General features: G+C 43.4%; 2 protein-coding genes and 1 long non-coding RNA gene across 4 annotated transcripts in view; 2 read left to right on the forward strand and 1 right to left on the reverse strand.

Moving 5' to 3' along the window:
* LOC147206708 (uncharacterized) overlaps positions 1–12221 on the forward strand; it is a 25479-nt gene extending 13258 nt beyond the window's left edge. Inside the window, exons 4-7 of the long non-coding RNA XR_015100771.1 lie at positions 6318–6469; positions 6815–8470; positions 9371–12000; positions 12082–12221. This is a non-coding gene — a long non-coding RNA (uncharacterized LOC147206708). The remainder of the gene's footprint in view (positions 1–6317; positions 6470–6814; positions 8471–9370; positions 12001–12081) is intronic.
* Positions 11405–19779, reverse strand: c25h12orf75 (chromosome 25 C12orf75 homolog). The gene is made up of 6 exons (XM_086109861.1): positions 19519–19779; positions 14107–14131; positions 13323–13358; positions 13019–13098; positions 12539–12567; positions 11405–12254 (listed from the first exon to the last, which is right to left on the reverse strand). Exons 1-5 carry the CDS (start codon positions 19559–19561, stop codon positions 12563–12565), a joined length of 189 nt encoding a protein of 62 aa, XP_085965987.1. The 5' UTR covers positions 19562–19779; the 3' UTR covers positions 11405–12254; positions 12539–12562.
* Positions 19780–20455: 676 nt separating this feature from the next.
* The window catches only part of appl2 (adaptor protein, phosphotyrosine interaction, PH domain and leucine zipper containing 2), a 29678-nt gene continuing 26595 nt past the window's right edge, over positions 20456–23538 (forward strand). Inside the window, exons 1-3 of one of the 2 annotated variants that reach the window (XM_086109859.1) lie at positions 20466–20512; positions 20597–20668; positions 21053–22617. In XM_086109859.1, the coding sequence (XP_085965985.1) occupies positions 22561–22617 (57 nt within the window). In that variant the 5' untranslated portion in view covers positions 20466–20512; positions 20597–20668; positions 21053–22560. Of the gene's footprint in view, positions 20513–20596; positions 22618–23538 lie in introns of both variants that reach the window. The other variant, XM_086109860.1, reaches the window with a different exon arrangement.

Raw genomic sequence — 23538 nt, forward strand, 5'->3', positions numbered from 1 at the left:
GAAAGACAAGGAGCTGGATGTGTCACCCGGACAAAGGTCACCGTTTACACAACAATGGAACACCAAATTTGGCCTTCGTTAGACGGATTAGAAGCCTAATCTAAAACACCTCAAGAGCCTCACATCCCAAACCTTAAACACCCTCTCCAGGGGTCCCCTGCCTCTCTTCCTCAACCAAAACATCTCAGACTTCAAACGCTCCATCTGTAACCCCCAACCTCTGGCTGCTACCCGCAATTCTTCATGACCTGTCTCCTCCCTCCCCTATCTGCGTCCGATGGACCCCATGTGAAGGTGCAGCTGTCGGATGATTCATCGCCGGGTTGATTGTTGGGTGAGAGGCAATTGTTGCCGCAGGCCACCGGTGCTCGTCTGATGACGGGTTCACCTGCTATCAGGTTGTAGCGTACAGTTCATTAGCTCCTGAATGGATTCAATGATCTGCGAAGGGTTAGGGCGACGAGGACAACACATGGTTTGTTGCGCTGGCTCCATCAATGAGGGTCAATCTTTTGGAGACTTTCTGTTCAGAGGCCAGCTCCAAATTGTCCGTTCAAAAGAAGCCGTAGGCATTTAAGGTGCAGTGGATTTCGGAACTGTGCTCGCTTGGGGTTTTTTCGGTGCATGTTAGCTTAATAGAAGCCCCTGACTGACTTGAGAGAGTAGTTGCGGACTTTAGTATAATGTCGTTCCACGGCCGTTTCTCAAGGAGCATCAAAGAAAGCCTTGGACACGGCAGAGGGATGTAAAATGAAAGCGACCGGCAACATTATCCGTAACCGACTGATGACGGACATTTTGACATTTGTCATTGATGGCGTCAGCCGCGTATGCTCGCTCCGTGTGGCAATGGTGCTTCGCACGCCACAGACCCGAAGTCTGCCATTTAGTTGTAAGTGGCCGTTTTAGGGTCAATATGACGATTTCCAGATGGTTTGGCAATGCAAAATTGTGTAACATTTGACTTTTTTGTCATTGTGTGTGGGGCAGAGCATGGTGGCGAACCTTTGTGAGTCGCCATATTAAAAAAAAAAAAAACAACTCAATAAGTCATTGTTGCCTTAATTGCCAACCAGTTAATTGTGGGGGGGATTTGTTGTGGCTTGGGTAAACAAAGGCTCACAAGAGAATTCAGTGGTAAGTGGCAAGTTTTAGTGGCCACCACTTATGTAACTTCTTTCTGAACTTACATGACGTGATAACTATGCTAAAATGTTACTGGAAATGTTACTTGTAAAAGATGCAATAGTTGCTCGACAGCAAATGGTACTTTTTTTTTTTCATATGAGGCTCCTGGAATAAATTCTCCTTGAGCTCCGAGGCTCTGCATTTTGTGAGGGAACTACGATATTTTTACAGACAAATCATGATAAATTCATCGTTGAGGTTTATTGGGGAGAGAATGATGCCAAAGTATAACCGTGCTGCTTTGTGCCTCCAAAGTCTCGGTGATTATCCTGATTCTCCGGTGGAAACTGTTGATTGTGTGTGTCCTCAGGTTCAGCCAAAACGACAGGGGACACGCTCTTTGTTGCTTCTGAAACAGTTCATATTTTTAGTACTGCTGGCACGGCGGACGGAGCAGCAGTTCATCCAACACCGGTGGATTTCTCCCCTTTGTCTCGTTCCAGCTGCGAATGCAATCGTTCACTTGTGTCAATACGTCTGTGGCAGATCATCTTCCTGCTGTCAATTTTTGTTCCAACTGGGCCTAACATCCTTTTTTTTCTTGGTGAGCAAAGAGCTGTTCGAAACTGTTTGGAAAAGGATTAGTCGCTGGCTGACTGCCCAACGATTTGCCAGTCAGATCAAACAGAAGTCACGTACGCTAAAATCGACAAGCATCCGGTGCCGCTTTTTGACGTCTGTCAAGATAGTAGAGCGAAAAAATCCTTCCCATCAAGTAAAGCCTTCAGTCAAGTTTGAATTCAATGGTCAACACTCGCCGCTGCTCTTCAGGACTTCACCCTTTCCTGCACCCTGCAACCTGACAACATAATAAACTGTCCACTGTAGTAACCGCTGTCCCTCAAAGGGTTAACTTCCGTCGCAACCGCGGTTAGAAAAAAAAAACTGCAAGCACGCACAACAGTTTTACGCTCACTGTGAGGTAATCACGTGAACCGACGGGGCCCGGATTCTGACTTTCTAGCGGCAGAGTGTCTGAAACTCGCGAGTGAAATCACTGCTCGCAACACAAAGCGAAAATTGAAAACTCACTAGTTGGGGCAGGTCAATGCAGTGGTGCCTCTACTTACGAAATTAATTGATTCTGGAAGAAATTTCTTAACTCAAAATGTTTTGTAATAGAGACGCGTTTTCCATGTAAATGCCCTAATCCGTTCCAAGCCCCCCCCCCCCCCAAAATTCAGACATAAATGTTTTGTGAAGCATTTCAAAGCCTCAAAATAAGTAACAAATGCATGTTACAATTGGATTATTGCACAATAAATGAGAGTTGTGCATGATATAGAAAACAAAACTAGAATAAAGAATACAAATTTTGGTCACTTAATTTTTTACTGCATCTTCATCGTTTTTTGCCCTCTTTAGTTCATGTTCTCTCTCAGAAGTGGTTTTTGCCTGGCCTTATGTCAAGAACTGATCCAAGGACGTTTGCTTTTGTCGGCTTTTAACAATCCTTCAAAAAAATGTCCAAGGCAAACATTAGCATAGTGAGCGATCGCCCGACTGGTGAACACTTTTTCTAGGTGATTCACATTTATGTAAAACTATCGGAACATCTCATGGCCCGAGGGGCGAATGACGAGAACGCTACATAGACACAGATCTATCTGTCGATCTATCTATCTACACAGACAGATACGGTAGGATCCCCTCTTAGCCAATGGGATGCCAGGAAGATGCTCGATAATAGCCAATGGCAGAGTAGCTATAAGTATGTTGCGTTCAGGAAACTCGGAGCTGCGAGGAGCAGCCCATACTGTATTTTTACCTTTCGTATCTTGAAATTTCTTTCGTAACAAGATGCAAAATTTTCCTGTTGAGGCGTTTCATAACTTGAACATTTCGTATGAAGAGAAACTGTACGACTGTAAAAAAAACAACAACAACAACAAAACAAAAAAAGTGTACAAACATTCACTGTAAACTATATTTCCGTCATAGATGAGTCGATACGTTCCACTTGAAAATCTGCCGCCCTGGCACCCTGGTTCGGAGAAGCGTGACACAGAGCTGCGACACCCGACGTCTTCAAGCCAACTTGCTGCTCGTTTTCATTTGATTGAAGGTCAGAATGCCCGGAGTAAAACTTGTTTTGTGTCATTCGGAAAAGCACTCACCCAACCCCAGACTGCGGTTGACGGGCCGGAATGAAGTGAGTTGGTGCAATCAGTCGTGGAGCTCAAATCAAATTGACGGTAATCTTCTGTTTCCTGATATTAACTGCCACCGGCGATCAAAGTGCGATCGAGGAAACTTAAGCAAACGCGTTGGGAAAACTCAACCTCTAACATACGTAGAAGATTTCTCGAAATGTCCGCCTGTTCCCAAATGTAATTTAGATGAATATGTCAGATTTGTGAGTAGGGTAAAAACATACCGACAAATGGGCCCCTCTCATCTTGCCAATTAGCCCTAAAGAGAAAAGAAATCGACGTCAGCCCTTATTTCTGTGTTTAATATATAAACCTTGGATCCGACCGTGGAATTTATAATTGGGAGACGGAGACTGGGGAAAAATTATCTGCCACGGTCCAATTGGTTCTGGCATAACTTCACCCTGGAATCTTTACTGTTCTATTTCCCATAACATGGCCGTTGGAGGAAGTGGGGGGGGGGGGGGGGGGGGTTCATTCCTCCGGACTATGAAGTCATTGCTCTCATATACATCCTCTGTCCAGACAAAACTGGCTGGGCTTCGACCCAACCTCAAAATACTGCAGCGTGTCGTTTTTTTCTTTGATCTTTGCCTCTCCTTTCATGGCGCACGTGAGCGCTTTTCTCCAAGCCTTCGCCTACGAGGTCGCACCATGCCAAAACATCCACTGATTTACTACCCAGGGCACACGCTATGCCTTTGCTCTTTTGAGCTATAAACGGCAAAGTGTTATGTCCAGATCCCCGCTTGCTATATTAACCTACATTCTTTCCGACGGAGGCCGCATGTACTGACTATAACCACATGGTGAGAGGAGGCAAACCTCCCGGACCTTGACGGCATGCGCTCATGAAAAGCAGCTAGAAATGGAACGATGGCATTGCGGACCGACAGGATCTCGTGTCGACGCGCTCCGGTATATGATGTTAACTCATTCAGTACCAGCCAAATCCGGACCAAGTCTGAAAAGACGTTTAAAAACGTCTTTGGGAGTGAATGAGTTGTAAGAGAAAGCCAATAACATTCCGTTTCAGCTACACATTGCTGTCTTTGTGCCCTACTGTGCCCCACCCCCACCCCACGTCCTAAATAATGTTTCTTCAGGTGGGACAGAAAGTCCAAAAAGGTCGGCAGGTATCCGGAGCACAAGATGCAAGCAAGCCCGTAGCCACACTGAGAACTCTTCGACCTAAGAATCTTTAATAGCGGTTCTTTTTTCTGATACCCCGAGTTCATGTCCTGATTTTTTTTTTCTTCGCTCACGTGAACGGCTAACGTCATAGAGGTGTTTAGCGACGACCTTTGGATGCACTTGCAGCCGTAAAAAGCACCAATAAAATCGAAGCAAGATTTGCAGACCAAAATTGTTCTGAACCTGGTTCGGCAACACATTGGGTCATGCCTCAACGGCGCCAATGTGTAAAGCTGTGAAGATATTGATGGAAGATGATGATGATCCAGATCAGAGCTGAACTGCACTTGTAGTATCGCACCTTTCGTACTTTTAACCCTTTCAGGGACAACGGCGACTACCGTGGACAGCCTGTCATATAATCAGGTTACAGGGTGCATGACAACTCGACAACTGTGGGTTAAAGTAGGTGAAGTTTAAAAGAGGGCTAAATGCGATTGTTGAATGAGTGATACATTATGTCGACGGTGGACCTCAGTAATTGCTAATTAACATCAGCCAATCAAAATATTGATGCATGGACCCACCTACATTGTACCGTCTGACTGAGTTTTACATACCTAGCGACACAACCCTACCTACTCACTTAATGCCTGACCAATCGCAGGGCACACAGAGTCAAACAACTATTTGTACTAAACAATCACACCTAGGGACAATTTAGAGTGTTCAAGCAAGCCTGCCATGCATGTTTTTGGAATGTGGGAGGAAACCGGAGTACCCGGAGAAAACCTACGCAGGCACCAGCATTATCGACATGAATATTGTTCTTTCTTGTAATTGGTCGCAAGAACGGGAGCAAGAAGATTAGCTCGATGGACTTCTGAGTGCTAATCAGCATTAAATGACTTGACACATGCGTTGTCAACAATGTTTTTGTTGATGTGTTTATCACCATCGTTATTCTGCCATTTCGGCTAAAAAGTTATTTTGCCCGTCAGATGAGATCGAGGTGTGGATTTGCTTTCCCGGAACTGGAACTGGTCCGAAACTAGGAGCGCTCAATCGCAAATCTCAAAGACTGAACGCTCTTTGAATGAAATGAACATTCAGAAGAAGAGCGAGACAGCGCATTGGAAATGTAACACCCGCGAGAGGATCCTTCCAACTTCCTTCACCTCAAGATGAGCTCTTCTGTGATCCAGCGCCATTCCTCACTGGTCTCTGGAATGCGCTGGATGACGGATCCATTTTCCGACATTGTTTCACCTGCTCTAAACAGAACCACATGCGGCACAGGACCAAAGAGTTTCTCCTTTGTCTCTAATGAAAAGCATAAGTAAAGGCTCCAGAGTAGTCCGACGAAGTTCGCGATGGCCATCGAGTCTTTCATACCCGAGCGGTCCCGAGCGGCAGCCACCGAACTCCAAGCTGGACCTCAGTTCAAAACTGCGAGAATTAGACCTGAAACAAACGACCCCGGCACTATACGTCAAGTGCAACGCAACAAAGCGGTGGTATCAAATGTCGAGTGACTCCCAGCAAGGCTGCCGGCTAGAAATTGGAGTGACGGAAAAAGAGGCCTTGACTTTTTGGGTTTTGACATGCTTTTGAAAACTCGAGAGGTACCGTACTGTTCATCAGCATCTGTGGCTGCACTGAACGCACCGCCGACGAAATCGCTTGATTTGCCAGATTACATAAACTAGCAGCCCCATCACTCACGTTGATCACAGTTGTCAGTCACGCAAATGAGGAATCAGTTGGTTTTATATCCAGAGAAAAAAATGGACACGTCGCTACGGTTCACACAAGGGTCGGCGGTTTTTCTTTTTCTTTCAGTGACATGATTGATTTGGCTGAAACAAAGCATTTCAGGAAAGAAGAAGAAGAGAGCCAGTGGACACCTGTTTCCAGGATTTTACGTAATCCTTTTGGAAGACAATACAAAGCAACCTTAATTGGGTTTTGACACCAGTTGTAAACTCATCAAGGTAAGCCAACTGATGCTTCCAAGTTTTTTCTTGGTTTTTTTTTTTTTCCAAGCCTAGTCAGCACTCCGCCGATCAAGGGTGTCAAACCTCTTTTCATCATGGGCCGGATCGCAATTATGAATGTTTGCAACAGAAGTCAGCAACAAAATTGTGACAACATTTTGTGTGCCACATAAAATGGAAAGGAGGGCCGAATCTGGCCTGCCGGGTTTTGAGGTTGACACCAAACCTGTTGCATCGTCGGTGCAGTACATCAGAGAGAGTCTCCAATCTGGGAAGCACCACTTGCAGACTCTTGCCGGTCTATCACGTCATATCCCTAAATAGTTGTTTAAAATGTTGCAGGGGCAGGAGAAGGACACGCTTTTCACTTTTCATGGATCAGAGATCGATGTGCGTCTGCATCCTGCATCGGGACACGGTCAACTGAGTTTTAGTTTGTGCTGCAGTGGCACCTGTTGGTGAGGAGACAGCGAGCGTCAGATCACAGATTGGCACTACAGTAGCCCCTGGTGGACAAAATTGTAACTGCAGATTTTGTAGCCAGAGAACGGACCTTTGACTGGATGACCACATTTCTACATCAGTCCCGAATCCAAAATCCAAAACGTTGATTGGTTTCCAATCAAGGAAAACACCGCGATGGCAGGAGATGATTCGAGGTGGACAAAGAGCAGCTGCGATGTGGCGATGGAGCAGCTGCACGCATGATGAATGAAGGATGTGGGCTCCAGCACGTCGCCCCTCGCAGCGGACATCAAGCGTCATTCCGGTTCACGGTTCACCTGATTAGTGATTGCGCACAAACAATGAAGAAACTCAAGCACGATATAAATGCACAGGATGAAAACAAGGTGTCGATTTGGGAGCAAGAAAAAGGAAATAAAAAAACAAAAAGGGAATTACCGAGAAGCACTTTCAGTAAATTACAGTCCCTGGCGTTGAGTGCTGTGTGTGTGTGTATATATATACATTATATATATACTGTACAGTATATATATATATACACACACACAGTATATATGTTTTTTATTTCCTTTTTCCTGCTCCCAAATCAACTCCTTATTACACACACACACACATATATGGATTTGCAGGGGTCCACTGTGAGGGTTTAGGTTGCAGTATCACCTTTCACCACTGGATGGCAGACATTGCTTTGTTGGGCTTACACTGGGTGTTATCCTGGCCAAACTACAATTTGAGTAGGACTATTTATTTATGTATTCATTAATTTTTTTATGGCTCTGAAGTGACATGCAATACAGACATAGAACTCGATTAATATTGACATATTTAGTGGGTTGATTTTTGTGGGGGGGGGGGAATGCACAAAATGAGTTCTTGCACTTCATGGTGATTTGGTGTCGGGCAGTTTTGTGCCATCCTTGAATGGTAATTTCTATGCGGGTTTTAGCTTCTTTCAAGACTAAATTGTGTTCGTCTGTGCACATTAAGCTCATTTAAGATCACCTGTCTTCAATGTTTCAAGATCTTCAGTGGAAATTGTCGTTCATTGCAAAAGTCCTTTATGTTATCTGGAGACTGAATTGTGTTTGATGTTTGTGAATACCCTTGAATTAGCTCCTTGATGACTCTAAATTGTCTCTGTAGATTACAAAAGCAGATAACTCTCATTCCAAACGGACACGTTTACAAATTAACGAAATTGTCCTTTTCTTTGTTAATTGATTTGAAGACCAAACTGTGGGTTACAGAAACACTGCATGAATATTAAACAGACTGATCAGCAGGTTTTTTTCTGTCTCGGTCATGCTCACTACTGACTGTTCCTGGTCTTTCTTGTCCCAGGTTGGCTTGTTAAGGAAACCCGCACAGCCTGCATGGAAGGCAGAATGCCGTGCGGGCTCCCCAGAGGCGCCAGCTTACTGCTGTGCAATGAGAAGAGTGGACCGTTGAGGCCTCGCCACATCTACCGACACCTCAATTCCTTGGCCAGCGCACACCCCCGCCACACACTCAGCTACCCTCACATGTGGGGTCTGTGATTGACGGCACAGCATGCAGACGCGACAATTCTCGCTTGAGTTTGGACCCTCAGCGAGTTCTCATATCCCCTCAAGCATAGAGTATATCGATCGCACGGGGGGGGGGGGGGGGGTGGGGTCTGATAAGTTTGGGAAAGATCTTGGTCAATAACCACCACTGAGCACAGACAATATAAAAGTCTTTAATCATCAATCATTGATTGCAGGTCATTGCGAACAGGTTTGCACCACTGGGGAGTTTGTTGCTCTATCGCCGTCAACAATGATTTCTGTATTATGCATGGGTTTGGTCCTCATGAGAAATTTGGAAGAACTGATACCAAAAGCACTGTGTTGTGTTTAAGATGCAGGACAATTGCTGGACACTTTAAAAAAATTGCTGGCGTCCTGCCCTGTAAGACTGCGGAGAGTCGGAATTGTTCGGTTGCAGTCACGTGTGTGTTGTTTGACGTTGCCAACTGTATTTTTGGCACCGTTGCAGAGTTCAGTCATTTCTGGTCGCATTGCTCGGTGTGCGGCGAGACACATTCCACAAACATGGCTGAAAAGGGGAACGCATTTTGAGTGGGGATTTTTTTTGTTTTGCTTTTGTAATTGGTAGAATTGGAGGCAAAATCGATGACTACCTTGAGGAAAAATATATAGTTGAAAATTATTTATTCATGTCAGTTTTTGTCTTAAGTCTCATTTGAATCTGTAATAGGTAAGAACAGGCTCTTGCGCAACCCCCCCCCCCCACAAATTCTTGAATTTAAAAAAAAAAGAATCCAGACAATGTGATACAAACACAATGTTCCAAGGCCATTGTGCTATGCAAATTAGTCCTAAAAATAAAAACCTCTGAGGACGTTAGGCTGCGACTCGCATCTACATTGTGCTCCCCTGTGTGCAGGCCAATGGCGGTGACATTCATCAGAGACAGCGTGAGCCATCTTAAAGGGCAAAACGATACGCTTGACGGAACCAGGAGAGACAGCAGCCAAAAGCAGGTAACAAACTAGAATAGCACTCAGACGAGTGCAGACTGCCGAGGTTGAACTCGTCACAAAAAATGAGCAAAGAAAGCATAGAGTGCCGAATTTGTTTTGGTTTCTTTCTTTTAGTTTAGTTTTTTTTTTTTTTTTTTTTTTTGTCAGCTAGTTTAAACCAAGGACGCTTCGGTTGGTGCTTGTTGTTCACCTTGAGAGACGGACAATGTATAACGATGGAACCGTACCTTTGATGTTTCAAGGGTGGAGGGTGCCATCCGACGACAAAGATGCTCGATCATCACTTGTTTGTTTGTCTGGTCATTTGTTATTGTGTTATTTTCTTTTTTCATGAAGAATAACGTACATTACAAACCAGCGCGGTTTGTATTCCGGCTGAGGGGAGTCCGTATAAGTCGAACTACCGTAAAAACGGGGCTATACAGACTGCATATAAGTGGTGGCATTTCAGTCGTGAAATCTGAGACGGCTTTAAAATAAATAAATAAATACTTGAATCGATTTGATTTTTTATTTTTTTTTCTGAGAAAGTTGTGCTCCACATATGAGCGGAGCGAATATTTCTTTCTTTCGCCAGTTAGCTAAAAAAAATTCAGGTTCGGTGGCCACTGTGTTCCGAGTAAAATTACTCTGAAAAAGGGAAAACAAATTCTTCCAAAAAAAAAAAAAAAAGTGGAAAGAAAAAAAAAATCTGGTTGTTTGCATGTTCCTACTTGGATGATTAAATTAGAAGATGATGCGACAAATTATTTCAGGTCTGCACTGCGTTCGACTTCCAGCATCAGAACATTGTGATCGCTCACGTTATTGCAACTCACTTTCAACTGATGACCGAGAGAACAAAGACTTGGCCAGTGCTTGATTTTTCAGCAATTGGTCGAGCTTTGTGGAGCGAGTGAGGGGGAGGGTGGGTGAAATCACTTGAGTCTCAAGTGTTTAAAGTTGACCTAATTCCACCGTCCTCCTCCTCCACCATTCAATTAGAGGCGAGCTGCCATGAGTCTGGCTGATGAATGATCTTGACCTTCCCTCGCGTGGAATATGTTTTTCAACATGTGTTAGGTTGATAATACGTACAAAGTATACCATTTTTGAATGTTTCATATTTTGACTGCAGTTGCGGGCGTTTAAAGGCAGCAGGGCCTTGTTGGCTGGCCTGTACACGGTCAGAAGCACTGACCTACATCGACAACATAAATTCTTATACGTGTCCCTCGAAATTATATTTTACTCCCAACAGTCTATTCATTCCAGTGGTCAGCGTCATTTTTCCCAGCTATTCTACTAATGTTCCCTGTCTTGATCATGACAATTAAAAAGTAAATATAACACATGTTGAGTTAATTTAAGACTAAATTGTTGAATGACTGTTCGTCCATGTGACTGGCTAGCAATCATAACAAAAAGCAATATAGAACATTGATTTTTTTGGGGGGGGGGATAATATAGTTGCAACAATTTTTTTTTTTAAAGACCAAGATTTATATAAGCATATAGATAAAAATGACTACAAATGGGGTTGAACCATTACCCCAACCATGATGAATACCGATAATTTGCAAAATGTATCATAGTGTTTCAAGTTGAGACAACTAAGTGGCAGAAATCTTTTGTTGTGTTTATTGTTACAAATGCAAAAAAAAAAAAAAAAACATAGATCCTCTGAGCATGACAGATAAAATTAGGTAGAGATGATTAAGTGTTGCTGTGTCTCGCAAATGTGCCTCTCTTGTGTTTCTCACTGCTCTCAGCTTCTAGATTATTGTTTTCTCACATCGGTAAGGGAACATATAATAAGGTCAGTGCTTTTTTTTTTTTTTTTTTTTGGTGGGATAATTTTCACCAAGCTAGTAAGAGGTAGAGTAAAACATCACAAGGACATTCACAACATCTTTGATTTAGCTCTTCACACACATAATATATAGTGAACAATTCTGTGTGTGTGTGTGTACGCGTGTGTATTTTTCTTTTTTTTCAAGCCTGTCCTCTACCTGTCAGCAATTTTGGAAATGATGTCTTTGTTGGGCGCCTCATCAGAAGCAGAGCGGTGATTTAATTTCTTGCTTTGGAAGGGGACCCGCCACTCAACATTTTCAAAAGGTCGCAAGCTGTAAAAGGCTGCAGTACACTCTTGCCTTAGCACAAAATCTGCACGGAAGTGAGTTTTTCAGCAAGTATCTTGGGATCAGTGGTCCCCCGATAGATTTACAAATGTGTTGAACTGCGACAATGCGGGGTTCACCGTCATTCGAAATGATTTTGTTAATTTGACTTTTTTTGTTTTTTTTAAATGGTTGAATAATAAGGTATGTGGAGGTGGACCTCCTATCGTGGCCCGTGAGCGTCGCTTGAACGACCTCCCGAAGTTTTTCTGACATTCTCATTGTCTCCAAGGCGCACACTGAGTCTCCTAAGCGGTCATTGTTATTTGTGGCACGCTAAGGAAAAAAGAAAATCTTAATTGGCTGGCGACATTTCATCACTGTGACTGACACGCCGAGATGGCCATCACGATGATCTGTTCTGATGCCTTGTAAGTCCCCTGAAGTGCGCTGGCCCACTTCCACGGCCAACTTTTGACATTTGAAGGATGTATCATTAATGGTGTCCCCAGAGCTTAACTCCCGTGACGAGGCCACGAATCTTCAGAGACCCGGTGAAATGTCTGCATCTTGACTCGAGCAAGCGCGTTCAAAGGGCCGACGCGTCAGTCAGTCAGCAGTGACGTCACCATACGTCCAGGGTGGCGTCCACAGGGGGGCAGCTCAGGGTGAATATGCAGAGTGCCTGTCAAGACGAGCGATACAAGATGTGGGAAGACAGCCATGTATAGCAGCAATGGTTGTTTTAAAGTGCTCTATAAATAAAGTTGAGTTGAGAAACTATATTTTTATGGCACGTCAACAATGATTGTCAAGTACATTTCGAACCTTATCTGATAATGGATGACCTGAGTCTCTACATCCACCCCCATAAATAAATAAACTCGTTTGTTGTTAGCTTACTGGTCACAGTGCTCTTACAGAAACCTTTGCGAGTAATTTTGACTTGAGTGAAAATGCCGCATGTACCTCTGTGGGATCCTCTTCACACTGCTAGTCTGGAAGAAAACAGATGATCAGTCACGAGACAAATAATAATATATAAAACAAACACACACACCAAAAAACCGGTGTTAATTCTTGCTATTGAGCCACGGGACACGAAAACAAATCAGCAGGTATTTCAGTATGGTATCACGCCACACGGTGGCGCCTCTTCAATTTACTCAGTCAGTTCTTCAGCCTTTTCCTTCAACTTCCGGCAACGTTTTGTTTTCATGAACTCGTTCGAGTGTACCCGACCGCGTTGCTTCAAGGCTTCATAAATAAAGCAGATTCCTGTTTTGATTGTAGTCATAAAAAAATCTAACTAACAAACAATGATTGTCAAGACTATGTTAAGATGCACGCAAACATGCTGCAGGCTTCTTGGCTTAGCACATTAACAGACGTTAAGTCTCTTAATTGGTTGTCCTCATATGTCCTGTGAGAAGTTCGACACTTTCATACCTTTTCGGCTGGATTTGGACTGACTGGCGGCCACCGTGGTCAAGTCTGCCGGGAGACCCACGTACACGCCGCCATAATTTCTGAGTGGAAAAAAATGAGTATTGTCATCAGTTTGTGTCTACATCATCGAGAGTCATGTTGTATTAGTTTAGTATTTTATCCACTTTAATTGGTTAAGTTAAGTCAAATGTTGCATTTTTTTTGGTTTAAAAAAAATCATGAAATAATTGTGTCAAGAATTCAAATTCTTCATGATTCAAATTATTTAAATAAAAGATGAATTGCATTAAAAGTAAAAAAGTACCTTCTTTTCTCATCGTCTGCTAAGGGATCTTCTGTCCTGATTGAGAGAAGACGCACATGTCAGCTCAAAGCTTCGACTCGCCCTCCACACGATCGAGTGCACTTGTGAGATTTACAACGAACGGCCTTGGCAACAAAGAGGTTTGATGATCGGATTTAGCAGCCTGTTACGCGGGCGTCTTATTTATGGCTTTATTTATTCATTTATAATCAGCTCCTCCTTTGCCTCTTGGGGGCTGAAAAACTTGGACGGTACTTGCCTCATTTTACTTTTACTGCAATGTAGTGACATCAAATAATTCACACCAGGGATGAACTATCTTTAATCTCATGTTTCATATAATGTGTGTGTGTGTGTGTGTGTGTGATAATTTGCTGTGTAGCGCGGTGTTAACATGCTGCTGTCAGCTCTCAGGAGTCCTGTGCAGTTCTGTTGATCAAGGAACACACAAACACCAACAACATGATTCCGAGAAATACCAAGCCCCTCCCCAGGCTTTGATCAGCACTTCCGATGACTGGCTGCTCTCAGTAAAATATGAGAGGGAATTTGCTTTCATGCTCACATATCCTTAATTTAATTTCATTGGTCATTTGGTCGCCATGATTAAGCGAGCATGTAACTATAAGTGATTAGCCAATACATTTACGGGTCAGGGCAGATACCTTTCCTTGCGGCAAATGATCTAAAGTGACGGCGATTAAAGTTGGTGATGTGACAAATATTATGATTATTTTCCAATGAGCTTTGCCAAAGAGAAAGGCGTGATGATCGATGTACTCACACATCCCTGGAGGCTTCAGATGGCCCTGAAAGTGAGGGAGGAGAAGAAACACTTAATCTAATGTTCATCCAAAGTATTGAAGTGCTGCGCACAAACAATTCATCTCACAGTGTTTGCTTAAGGACACCGTTAAGGTATTTCATAACATACTGGAAGAAAGAGTGGTTTTGAAAGCACCGTTATTTGACAAGACGGTACCTTGGTGTCTTGAGATTGGAATGACGTGTTTTATTTTGTTGCTTTTTTTGCTTTGCCTTGTGAGTAGGAAATTTGGAGACACGAAATGTTTATTGTTATTCCCAGTTGAATTTTACTGTCAAACTAAACATAAAACAAAGAGATTTAAATGTGACATATTTGAAACAACATCACAAGGTTGGCTGAAGCTAGTTGGAATGCCCACCTCCTCTCCCCTGCGACCCTGTACAGGATAAGTGGTTCAAATAATGGATGGATGGCTAGATTGAGGCTAACACATTGCAAAACGCCACCGACAGTCTAACAGATAGCATCGACATTCACATTGTCACCCTTTAAACAACAGAGAACTGAACACAAAGACTGTGGCATCTCCCATTATGTATTCATTAGCATTAAGCTAGCAGACTTTCAGGCCAAGTTATGAGCTTGTTTTGAATTCAGAATGTGATACTTCTTTTTGTTTTATGTTTAGTTTGACAGTGACATTTGACAGGGAGTAGCAATAAATAGCTTGCCTCTTCTTTTGAAGCACTGAAATCGGACCGCCAAGGTTCCTGCCTCCTTCTGGCGCCCAATTCACATTATACCCGGCTCCTATGGCCCCATCGAGCCCTACCTCCAGGCCTGGCTTCGGGGGGGGGGGGGGGGGGGCAAACCATGTCCCAGCAAGGAAAAACGGAATCCAATATTTTTATCCACCTTAGGGGGTCTTTTGAGACTTCTTTTGTCCAGTCCCTCACCCTGGACCCGTGTGCCATGGGTGACACGACCAGGGGCATAAAGCCCCAGGTAACAAGATTTTGAGGACACACAAACCTCCTCCATGATAAGGTGACGACTCACGGAGGGGAAAAGACAATGTCCAAGAAATTAAATGTTCACGTTCAGGAAGTAAAATAAAACTAACTTAATAATCAGTTGTGATACATTCCAGGGTCATCTTGGTATGACAAAAAGGTTGAAGAGACCATCCTAGAATGAGTTGAGCTGTGTAAAAGCCTCACATGGGTCATCACATAAAAAAACAAAAACAAAGATGGATACACCTCTTAAATGTTTACAGGAAGCCTCACTTGGAGTTGATTCAGAATCATTTGGAAGAGGCAGAGCCACCCCCAGGGACTTGTTGACTTTGGAGTAAATCTCCTGATTCGTTGCACCACCAGTTCCACATCAGACTTGATTTGTAGCACAAAGGATACGATTGTGGCACGATGTTGTGTACAACGGGGTAGGGGGGGGGGTTCCAAGGCAATGTCATTTTCCCGCTACTTCAAAGAGTTTGCGATTTCGCTCCAAGATTAGTCTGACTGATTATTTTGGTGACGCGGGGTGTTTGTTTCCACCACGATCTGCTCTGAAAATGATCAATATTCAACTTGCTCAATACTTTATTTACGTCCGCGCAAATCCTTGAGATCAACAAAGGGCTGAGCCACCGACTCCGTGATTGTGGCTCGAAACGAACGATCGCCAATTTGGAAGCAACGAGGAACCAGTGGGCTGGGCTGGACGCACATCTTGAGTACGCCACACACGAGCAGTAAACAGTTAAAAATACTTTTTTTAAATTTACTCATATGAGAATTGAAAAATCACCTTCAGCCTATATTTAATTTAATAGACCACAAAGACAAAATGTTTAATGTCCAAACGGATAAAAAAAACGTCTTGTTTTTGAGCAAATAAGCTTCAACTATTATTGTTAGCTAATAATCATAATTTTTAAATTTCCGAAAAAAGGAGAGCTGTAGTGTTGTTTATTTATTTTTTTTAAACGTACACTTTATTAATGCTTTTAACAGTCTCAACAAATACAGGCACGTCTCTCGACGACGTGCGTGCTCTTCGGCTCTGCTCGAGAGGCGTTCAAGGACCGCCTCCGAAAAACGTAAATTAATGATAACTTCAAAAACACAAAGAAAATTGAAAAGAATCCACCTGAACAGAAATCAAGACAGGAAATCACAAAATATTTTCTTTTGGGCTGGAGGGTGGGGGGGTTGTGAACACACAACAAAGGAATAAAAACAAATAATTCGGAGACAGTCCAGTCTGCTACAGATCTCATGACGTACTCATTACATTAACGTAAACAATAGCTGACCTAACCATGATTCCTGACTTCTGATTTCAAAAGTAGGTATCCACCAATTTGTTGTGCACTGTCAATGTAAAATGTGGAGGTGATTAAACATTTATACGGTTTCACAAAAATTCACAGTCACTGCAATGTGGCCCACTACAAAAAGGAGTTTGACACCTCTGGTCTGTCACAAGCCAAAATCACAAGCGAGCTTCACCTCTTCGTGAACAATCGCGTGCAGGAAGAGTCAGACATTTTAAGGAGAACGTTCCTCAATGTACGATTGCAAGGAATTTCGGGATTTCATCATCTACGGTCCATAAGACCATCTGAAGAATTCACCGCATGTCAGCGACAAGGTCGAAAAACAACATTGAACGCCCTTGACTCTCGGACCCTCAGGCTTCAGAAAAACACCGTCGGTTTGGCGCCGCTTCCGTAAGGGCAACTTAAGACTCTACGATGCAAAGCCCCATTGATATTTTACAAGTCGGTCTATTTAAATTCAAGATAAGAGCTGATAGACATCCTTAATGGTTACTTTGAACAACACAACATACAATCCATAAGGGGAAGAAAAACCCCAGCAAGAAATGAATCTCTTCAAGGAAAACCAAAGTATTTGTGTGTGAAAACAGTGAATTTCCCTTCGAGCTGTCAAAAACGAAGTCTGCTGACATGACACAGGGGCCCATTGAGAAGCCAAACAAAAGCTCTTTCATATCTCAGGAATTGCATCTGTGTAAATAAGGGCAAAGCCGTGCTGTGTCGCGTACGCCCGAGTGCTCATTTGAGTCCCCGAAGACGGAAGCTTGAAATTGAAAAAAAAAAAAAAATGGACGTGCGTGACTCAGTCTCCGCGCTTCCTGAAATGATGCACGATTTGATGAGTTAGCTGGAAAACCACAAATGTGGGATCATCGCGAGCGCTTGAGCACGTTGCTCCAATGACAAAAGAAACGGTCTGACTTTGACTCTGACCACGCGGTAGGCCAAGGTTTCAACTCCTCTCCAATTCGGCACTCTTCCTTTCCGTATTATTCGGTACCTTGACGCACAAAGGTCAAATCAACAGCCGCATTCCCGGAAGGTAAAATTCACAGTCCGTCCGTGACTCTCGATAGTGTGTTACGAAAAGAATCGCTGCCAAAGTGCCAGTCAGTTATATTTAACTTTTCAGGACAATACTTTTACTGTTTGTTTATCTTGCTGTCGTTTGAGCGGCCCTGTTCAGATACGTCCATTTTCTCATCCGCTTTATCCTCACAAGGGTCCTGGGGGGGGGGGGGGGCGGGGGGGGGGTGCCGGAGCCTATTTCAGCCGTCTGCAGGCAGTAGGTGGGGGACACCCTGAACCAGTTGCCAGCCAATCGGAGGGCACACAGAGACGAACAAGACATCCGCGCTCACACTCACACCTATCTTGAATGTTCAATCAGCCTGCCATGCATGTTTTTGGAATGTGGGAGGAAACCGGAGTACCCAGAGAAAAGCCACACAGGCCCGGGGAGAACATGCAAACTCCACACAGGAAGGCCGGAGCCGGGATCGAACACATGACCTCTGTGAGGTTGACGCGCTAACCACTGGACCACCGGGCCGCCAGGTTTCGATATGTATCATGGCCAAAAACAAAAACAACCAACCACATTGAAACAGATTTCTGAATCAGGTGTCCGTCATGTGTCAGATTTTAACGGGATGCCTGAAAATGCAAACGCAGCGTCAAATTCAAGTCGCAAGGATGTCAACGGAATGCACCCAGTGTGGAATGATTGCATCTACACGTATTTCTGACAGTCGTGGACGCCTATGAAACTTTTCCGGCGCCAGAATCCTTTCACCCTTTCACCAACAGGGTGTTTGGTGACGTTGACCTCTGACCTTGTGAATCTGAATTAACCCTTCCATGCCCAAATAATGATAACCTGTAATCTGATAACGTGATTAGCTGTCCACTGTAGTAACCGCTGTCATCGTTCATCGTGTTTCTGTGTTTTAAGGCGAATCATGAAACGATGCTGCCATGATTCACGCACACAATTTGATGATAACGCCATTTTTTCAAGGGGGGGTGAATTAGCCAATCTGGAGTTAATATTTGGGAGTAATTAGAAAAAAAAAATCTCAAAGGCCAGCGTGTGTCTTGAGGAACCGCTGAAAATGGCTGCAATTATCGAAAAAAAAAACCCGCAAGCAACTCACGCTCCTGCTGAAAATTCTTAACATTTCGTCCAATAATCGAAATGTCCTGGAGGAACATGCCTGCCAAGGCAGCAAAGGTTTTAAAGCACGGGAAAGCCCTCAAAATTCCAATTTATCAGCTCTTTATCGGGTGCGGGTTCATTTCAATCATATACAGTACGTAAATAAAAGTTTGCGTTTTTTTGCGGTCACTGTTGCGTTCATCGGCGCCTTACGCTCGGTCACAAAACTTCTAAATCATTCTGTGGGATGTGAAAACGTGGCGTTTTTTTTTTTTCTGGATGTAACTCATTGTTCAGCATAGTAATCAGCGTACATAAAACACCCTCAGTGATATGGGCAAAAGTATTGGGCCAGCTTCCCATTACACAAAGAGGGGAAAAAAAACTGTCTCGGCCCTATCTCTGACATTCTTCCACAGCAAACTCCACCAAGCATGTCTTATTATGGACTATAAAATAGATGGGGAGCCTTCTCTAAACTGGCCCCCGCAAAGTTGGATCCTTATATGTCTCGATAAGATTCAGGGCCCAGCGACGAGAGCATTAATGTATGGATGAAGAGGTTGATGCAAATAAATACGGGTGATTGAATGTGTTTGTGTGTGTGTGGGGGGGGGGGGGCTGTCAACACAATCTTTCTATGAATGAAAGCTGATCTCCAATCAGATATTCTTCAAGCGCACAGGCAGAAGCAATCAATGCGCAATTTCACTCCAGAATTGGGATCACTAGAAAGTCAAGAGTGGGCACATTCGGCATGCAAATGCTTTCCATTCATTCATCAGTGACTCCGCATTTCATTTACATTCTAATCACCTTCCAGCTTTGGTGCAGACACACAGATAACTCTTCCCCTGTACCCCCCCCCCCCCCCACCACCCCACCCTATCCCCCTAAAAATAAAAACAGAAACACTCACCCCCTCCTGAGGTGCTGGCGGCCGACGAATTGCCACAACCCATTTGTTGTTGTTTTTTTTGTTTTGTTTTGTTTTTTAATCATGAACGCAGCCGTCGTCCAAACGTGAGCGTCAGACGCCCGCTGACGACGACGACGACGACGAGGGGGGGGAAGAATGAGCAACACATCAGGAGCGGAGGAGAATGAAGGTCAAGGAAGCGTCTCCCACGGTTACACTGAGAGTACGCCAGGAAGCACAGAGCGAGGGGCTTTTATATACATGCTGGTCTGGCTGGGGAGTGTGTGTGTGTGGGGGGGGGGGCAGGACGTGGGGGGTTACAGTGGGCGAGGGGGAAGAGAGAAAGATGCTTTGCCTTAATGTGATTTGCTCGTCTGTTACACCCTGACATGGTTGCCGTGGAAACCAGGAGAGGAGGGAGTGTGTCCAAGTAACCAATGGAGCGCCTCCATTTTCTGTTCAAACTCCACACACCCATACATATATATATATATATATATATATATTTTTTTTTTTTTGTCCTTGAAGATGACTCGTACGCATATCCACACACGTCAAAAAGTTGGTTCTTGGCACATTATAGAAAACACACACACACACAACTCGTATTTATTTTTTTGTGCGCTCCAACAGTGAAACACAACAAAACAACAATTTGCTGGGTTGTTACAGGACACGCATTCTTTCAACGTTTTTGCCTTCGTTGTGACGGCAAAACCTTTTTTTGAATTGCTCGACTTAAAATGTGTGAGTTCAGCTACCATTTTTGACGGTGTACTGGACACTTGGAAGTGTTTGAAAACTTTGCAGCTCGTGCACATTTGTCACTGTCTCAGCATTACCAAGCGCTACGGGTAGCCTCACATTGCTCATTGCCTTTGTTTGAGTCGATGATCCCGTATGTGTTCATGTACGTATCTTGTAGATTCAGATTCCGGAAAACTGTGACAGGGACTCGCTGTGATGACCTCAAATGGCACAAACTCCAAGTCAGGTTTGTTTGGTTTTTTTTTTTTTTGTCTTGCGGATATTAAGCGTTACCTTTAGCCGAGCTTTGCTTTTCTTTCTTTGAAAGTAGGCCCCTGCTCCAACGTGTGCCGCAAACGGCGCATTCACGTCTATGATGGGTGAAAAGCAGACGGCGCTTTTCGTGAGTATGCACATACCGTATGTCATGACCATACGGATGATTTTTTTTTTCCTCACTTTTTTTTCCATCATTGGCATCACCGGTAGACAAACTAGAAACTTATAAGCAGTGAAAAATCCAATTCCACATACCTCTAATACTGTTTATCTCCTTTAAAATCTGTCGTGTTCTAGCCTCATTCGACTCTCTTGTGCCACATATAATCCGAAAATATTGTTTTCAATTTACACTGAAGACTAAAAATCAGGTGCCCCAAATGACATACAAACGGTATCCTGTGCTTGGATGAATCGATGCTTTGCTTGAAATGACCTTTTATTTTTTATCAGTGGTAAGCACATCTTTCTTTTTTTTTTATTTTATTTTTTTTAATGGCCACGCCAGCAAATATCTAATCATCACAGTCATCTGATTCGGAACCACCACGTAACCAATTAAAGCGCCAAGCCATCCGTTGGGGAAGGAAGAAGGAACAGCGTTCCCAACCCAGGCTGTGTTTATGCTGCCTGTCGAGACTTGTCTTCTTTGTCAATGGCTACCCTGCAGCAATTGCGTTGTAACTGCATCGAGGTCACAATTGCGGCCCGAAATGTTTCGGATCATGCAAAGAATGCTGGTTTGCAAGAAATTTGGAAACACTGTGATTCTGTTAGCAGTTAAAGACCCTTATACATCACTTTGTACCTCCGAGCTAACATCTAATGCAGTGATTATCAAACTTTTTTACACCTGGCTGTACCCCCCCATGTACCAGCCAAAAAATACGTACCTCCCAATGTACAACACTAATGATCAAACATTGATTTTTTTTTTTTTGGAAAAGAAAGGGGAAATTAAGTCAGTTTACTGCAAATTAATAATGTGCAACCGAATACTAAGTACATTTTTCAAGGCCTAGGTGCTAATGAAAAAGGAGAGAGCGTTTTTATTCCTGAAAAGTGAATTTAATATTAGTGTTCGCCACAGTAAACCACTGTCACGTGCAGTTTGAACATTAGCATTGAGCTTAAATATAGCATTTTTTTTTAAATGCTGTTTTGCACAAAAAATTGTGCTGATGTAAATGGTTTAAAACAAACCGTGATTAAAGATGAAATGCAAACGTGCTAAATTAAAAGTTCACTAAACATGAGCTGAACTGCAGCAATGTGTTCGCGTACTGTAGCCCTGAACTAGAGGGATGCCGCTTTCCACCGTTGGTACTTGTACCACACTTTGAAAAGATGTTCCTCAAACCTGAACAGCGTTTGCTTTATTCTGGAGCTGTCTGCATACAGTCAATCTTTTTGAATGAAAAATATGTTGCCATTTATCTTAATGCCACTTGAAGCCGCTGTTTACAATTTCCCGGTAAATTCGGATCCACAACCAGCGCGATACGGCCACAATTTGGACTCGTGTCTAACTTTCTTTCTTTCCTACTTTCTCCCTTTCTGATTTATGGCTGTCAATAGCTGATGCTAGGAACAAGAAAGCTCTAAAATTTTTGAAATTGTGCTGTCATTTAAAATTTTTTTATTAATGTAATCAGTTTAATGAGTATTTTGTAAGAGCCCTGAAATTTTATTTATTTACTTATTAGTTGATTTGTTGTAATTTGTTTACTGCGTCTGTGTATGTATGTTGTTAACAGATTGTTAAAAAAAAAACCTCACTTTCTTTCTGGAAACAAATCAGACATAAACCCGTATACATAATTTGTGATCAATTATAAATACAATTTCCGTTTCACTTAGTTCTCTGGCTGTGAGTAAAATGATCGAACGGTTTCGAGCCTGCTCCAAACGCACCTTTTTCCGTCCCACCCGTGCAAAGAACTCTGGGAAATCGAGTCCAACGTGCTTCGTAATTCAAGCCCCTCATTATTCATTTATTTCGCCACCACTCGCAAGATGCCGGCCGTACACCACAAGCTACTCCTGGATGACGCTTTGCAGGACAGTCCTCAGGTAAGCCAATGTTTGTTTTATCAGCGTTTCCTCAAACCTACGCCACAACATGCCCAAAAATAATGGATGCTATTAGCTAACTAGCATGGGCTGCTTCTGTTTTGTAGTTTGCCGCCCCACGAGCTAATGACAGCACCCAGTGGTTACACCGGTATTCTTGCAAAATAAAACGCACCCTAAACACCCCTTCGCTTGTAAAAATGACGTTTCCTTGCGCATTAGGCTTCGCAAATGTGTTGGGCGTCATACAGGGTGCCCTGTTGGTTGGTTGAGAGCTAACGTACGAATCTCACGTAACGTAGACGGGTAATGATAGCTCATCCATAACAGCGGTGTTATTGCTACATTGTATTGGTCTCAGTGATGCCAAACTAAATTGAATTTGCTTCTTCTGGGGTCGCAATTGTTTCGATTGGTGGTCTCGACCTGTCAGCAATAGACCTCAGAAGGTGCTGTCACTGGTTATAAAAAAATGGAGTGTCATTTGTTAGGCTGATAAAAAGTTATAACATCCCTGTGGTAATTGTAGCCTAGGCCTCACATGCTGCATGTCGTCTACTGTGGTGCTTGTAATTATTTTGACGCCCATGTAATGCTTTACTCCTTTAGAGGGTTGCCCCCTATGGTTTTCTGAAGTGCAACTCATACTGAAGGCTCCTGTCTCCTACACTTTGCGTGTTGTTGTGCAAGAGTAGAAACTAAAACAAACACCAGGTCAGGCCATGTCATTCTGGGAGATGAAGTTAAAATGTCAAGCCGTCAATTCATGCAACAAATATTGCAGGACGCTTGAGAATGCTTGGTGGGCTGGATGAAAGAACGGAGCTGTCCAAGCCAGTCTTGGAACTTTTCTGACACGCCTTGTGTATAGTTAGCATGTAGGTTTCCTCGATCTGCTTGCTTAGTCATGTAAACAGACTC

This window comes from Hippocampus guttulatus, chromosome 4 (genome assembly GCF_054856545.1).
Source record: "Hippocampus guttulatus isolate MCC_2025c chromosome 4, RoL_Hgut_1.0, whole genome shotgun sequence".
Classification (NCBI taxonomy): Eukaryota; Metazoa; Chordata; class Actinopteri; order Syngnathiformes; family Syngnathidae; genus Hippocampus; species Hippocampus guttulatus.

Bases quoted from the DNA above. Each gene is read 5' to 3' on its own strand.
- c25h12orf75 (XM_086109861.1), bottom strand. From the start codon at position 19,561: ATGGGTTGTGGCAATTCGTCGGCCGCCAGCACCTCAGGAGGGG. The intron at 13,359-14,106 runs GTGAGTACATCG...TCTCTCAATCAG, and splicing joins TCTGAAGCCTCCAGGGATGT to GACAGAAGATCCCTTAGCAG. The intron at 13,099-13,322 runs GTACTTTTTTAC...TTTTCCACTCAG, and splicing joins GCAGACGATGAGAAAAGAAG to AAATTATGGCGGCGTGTACG.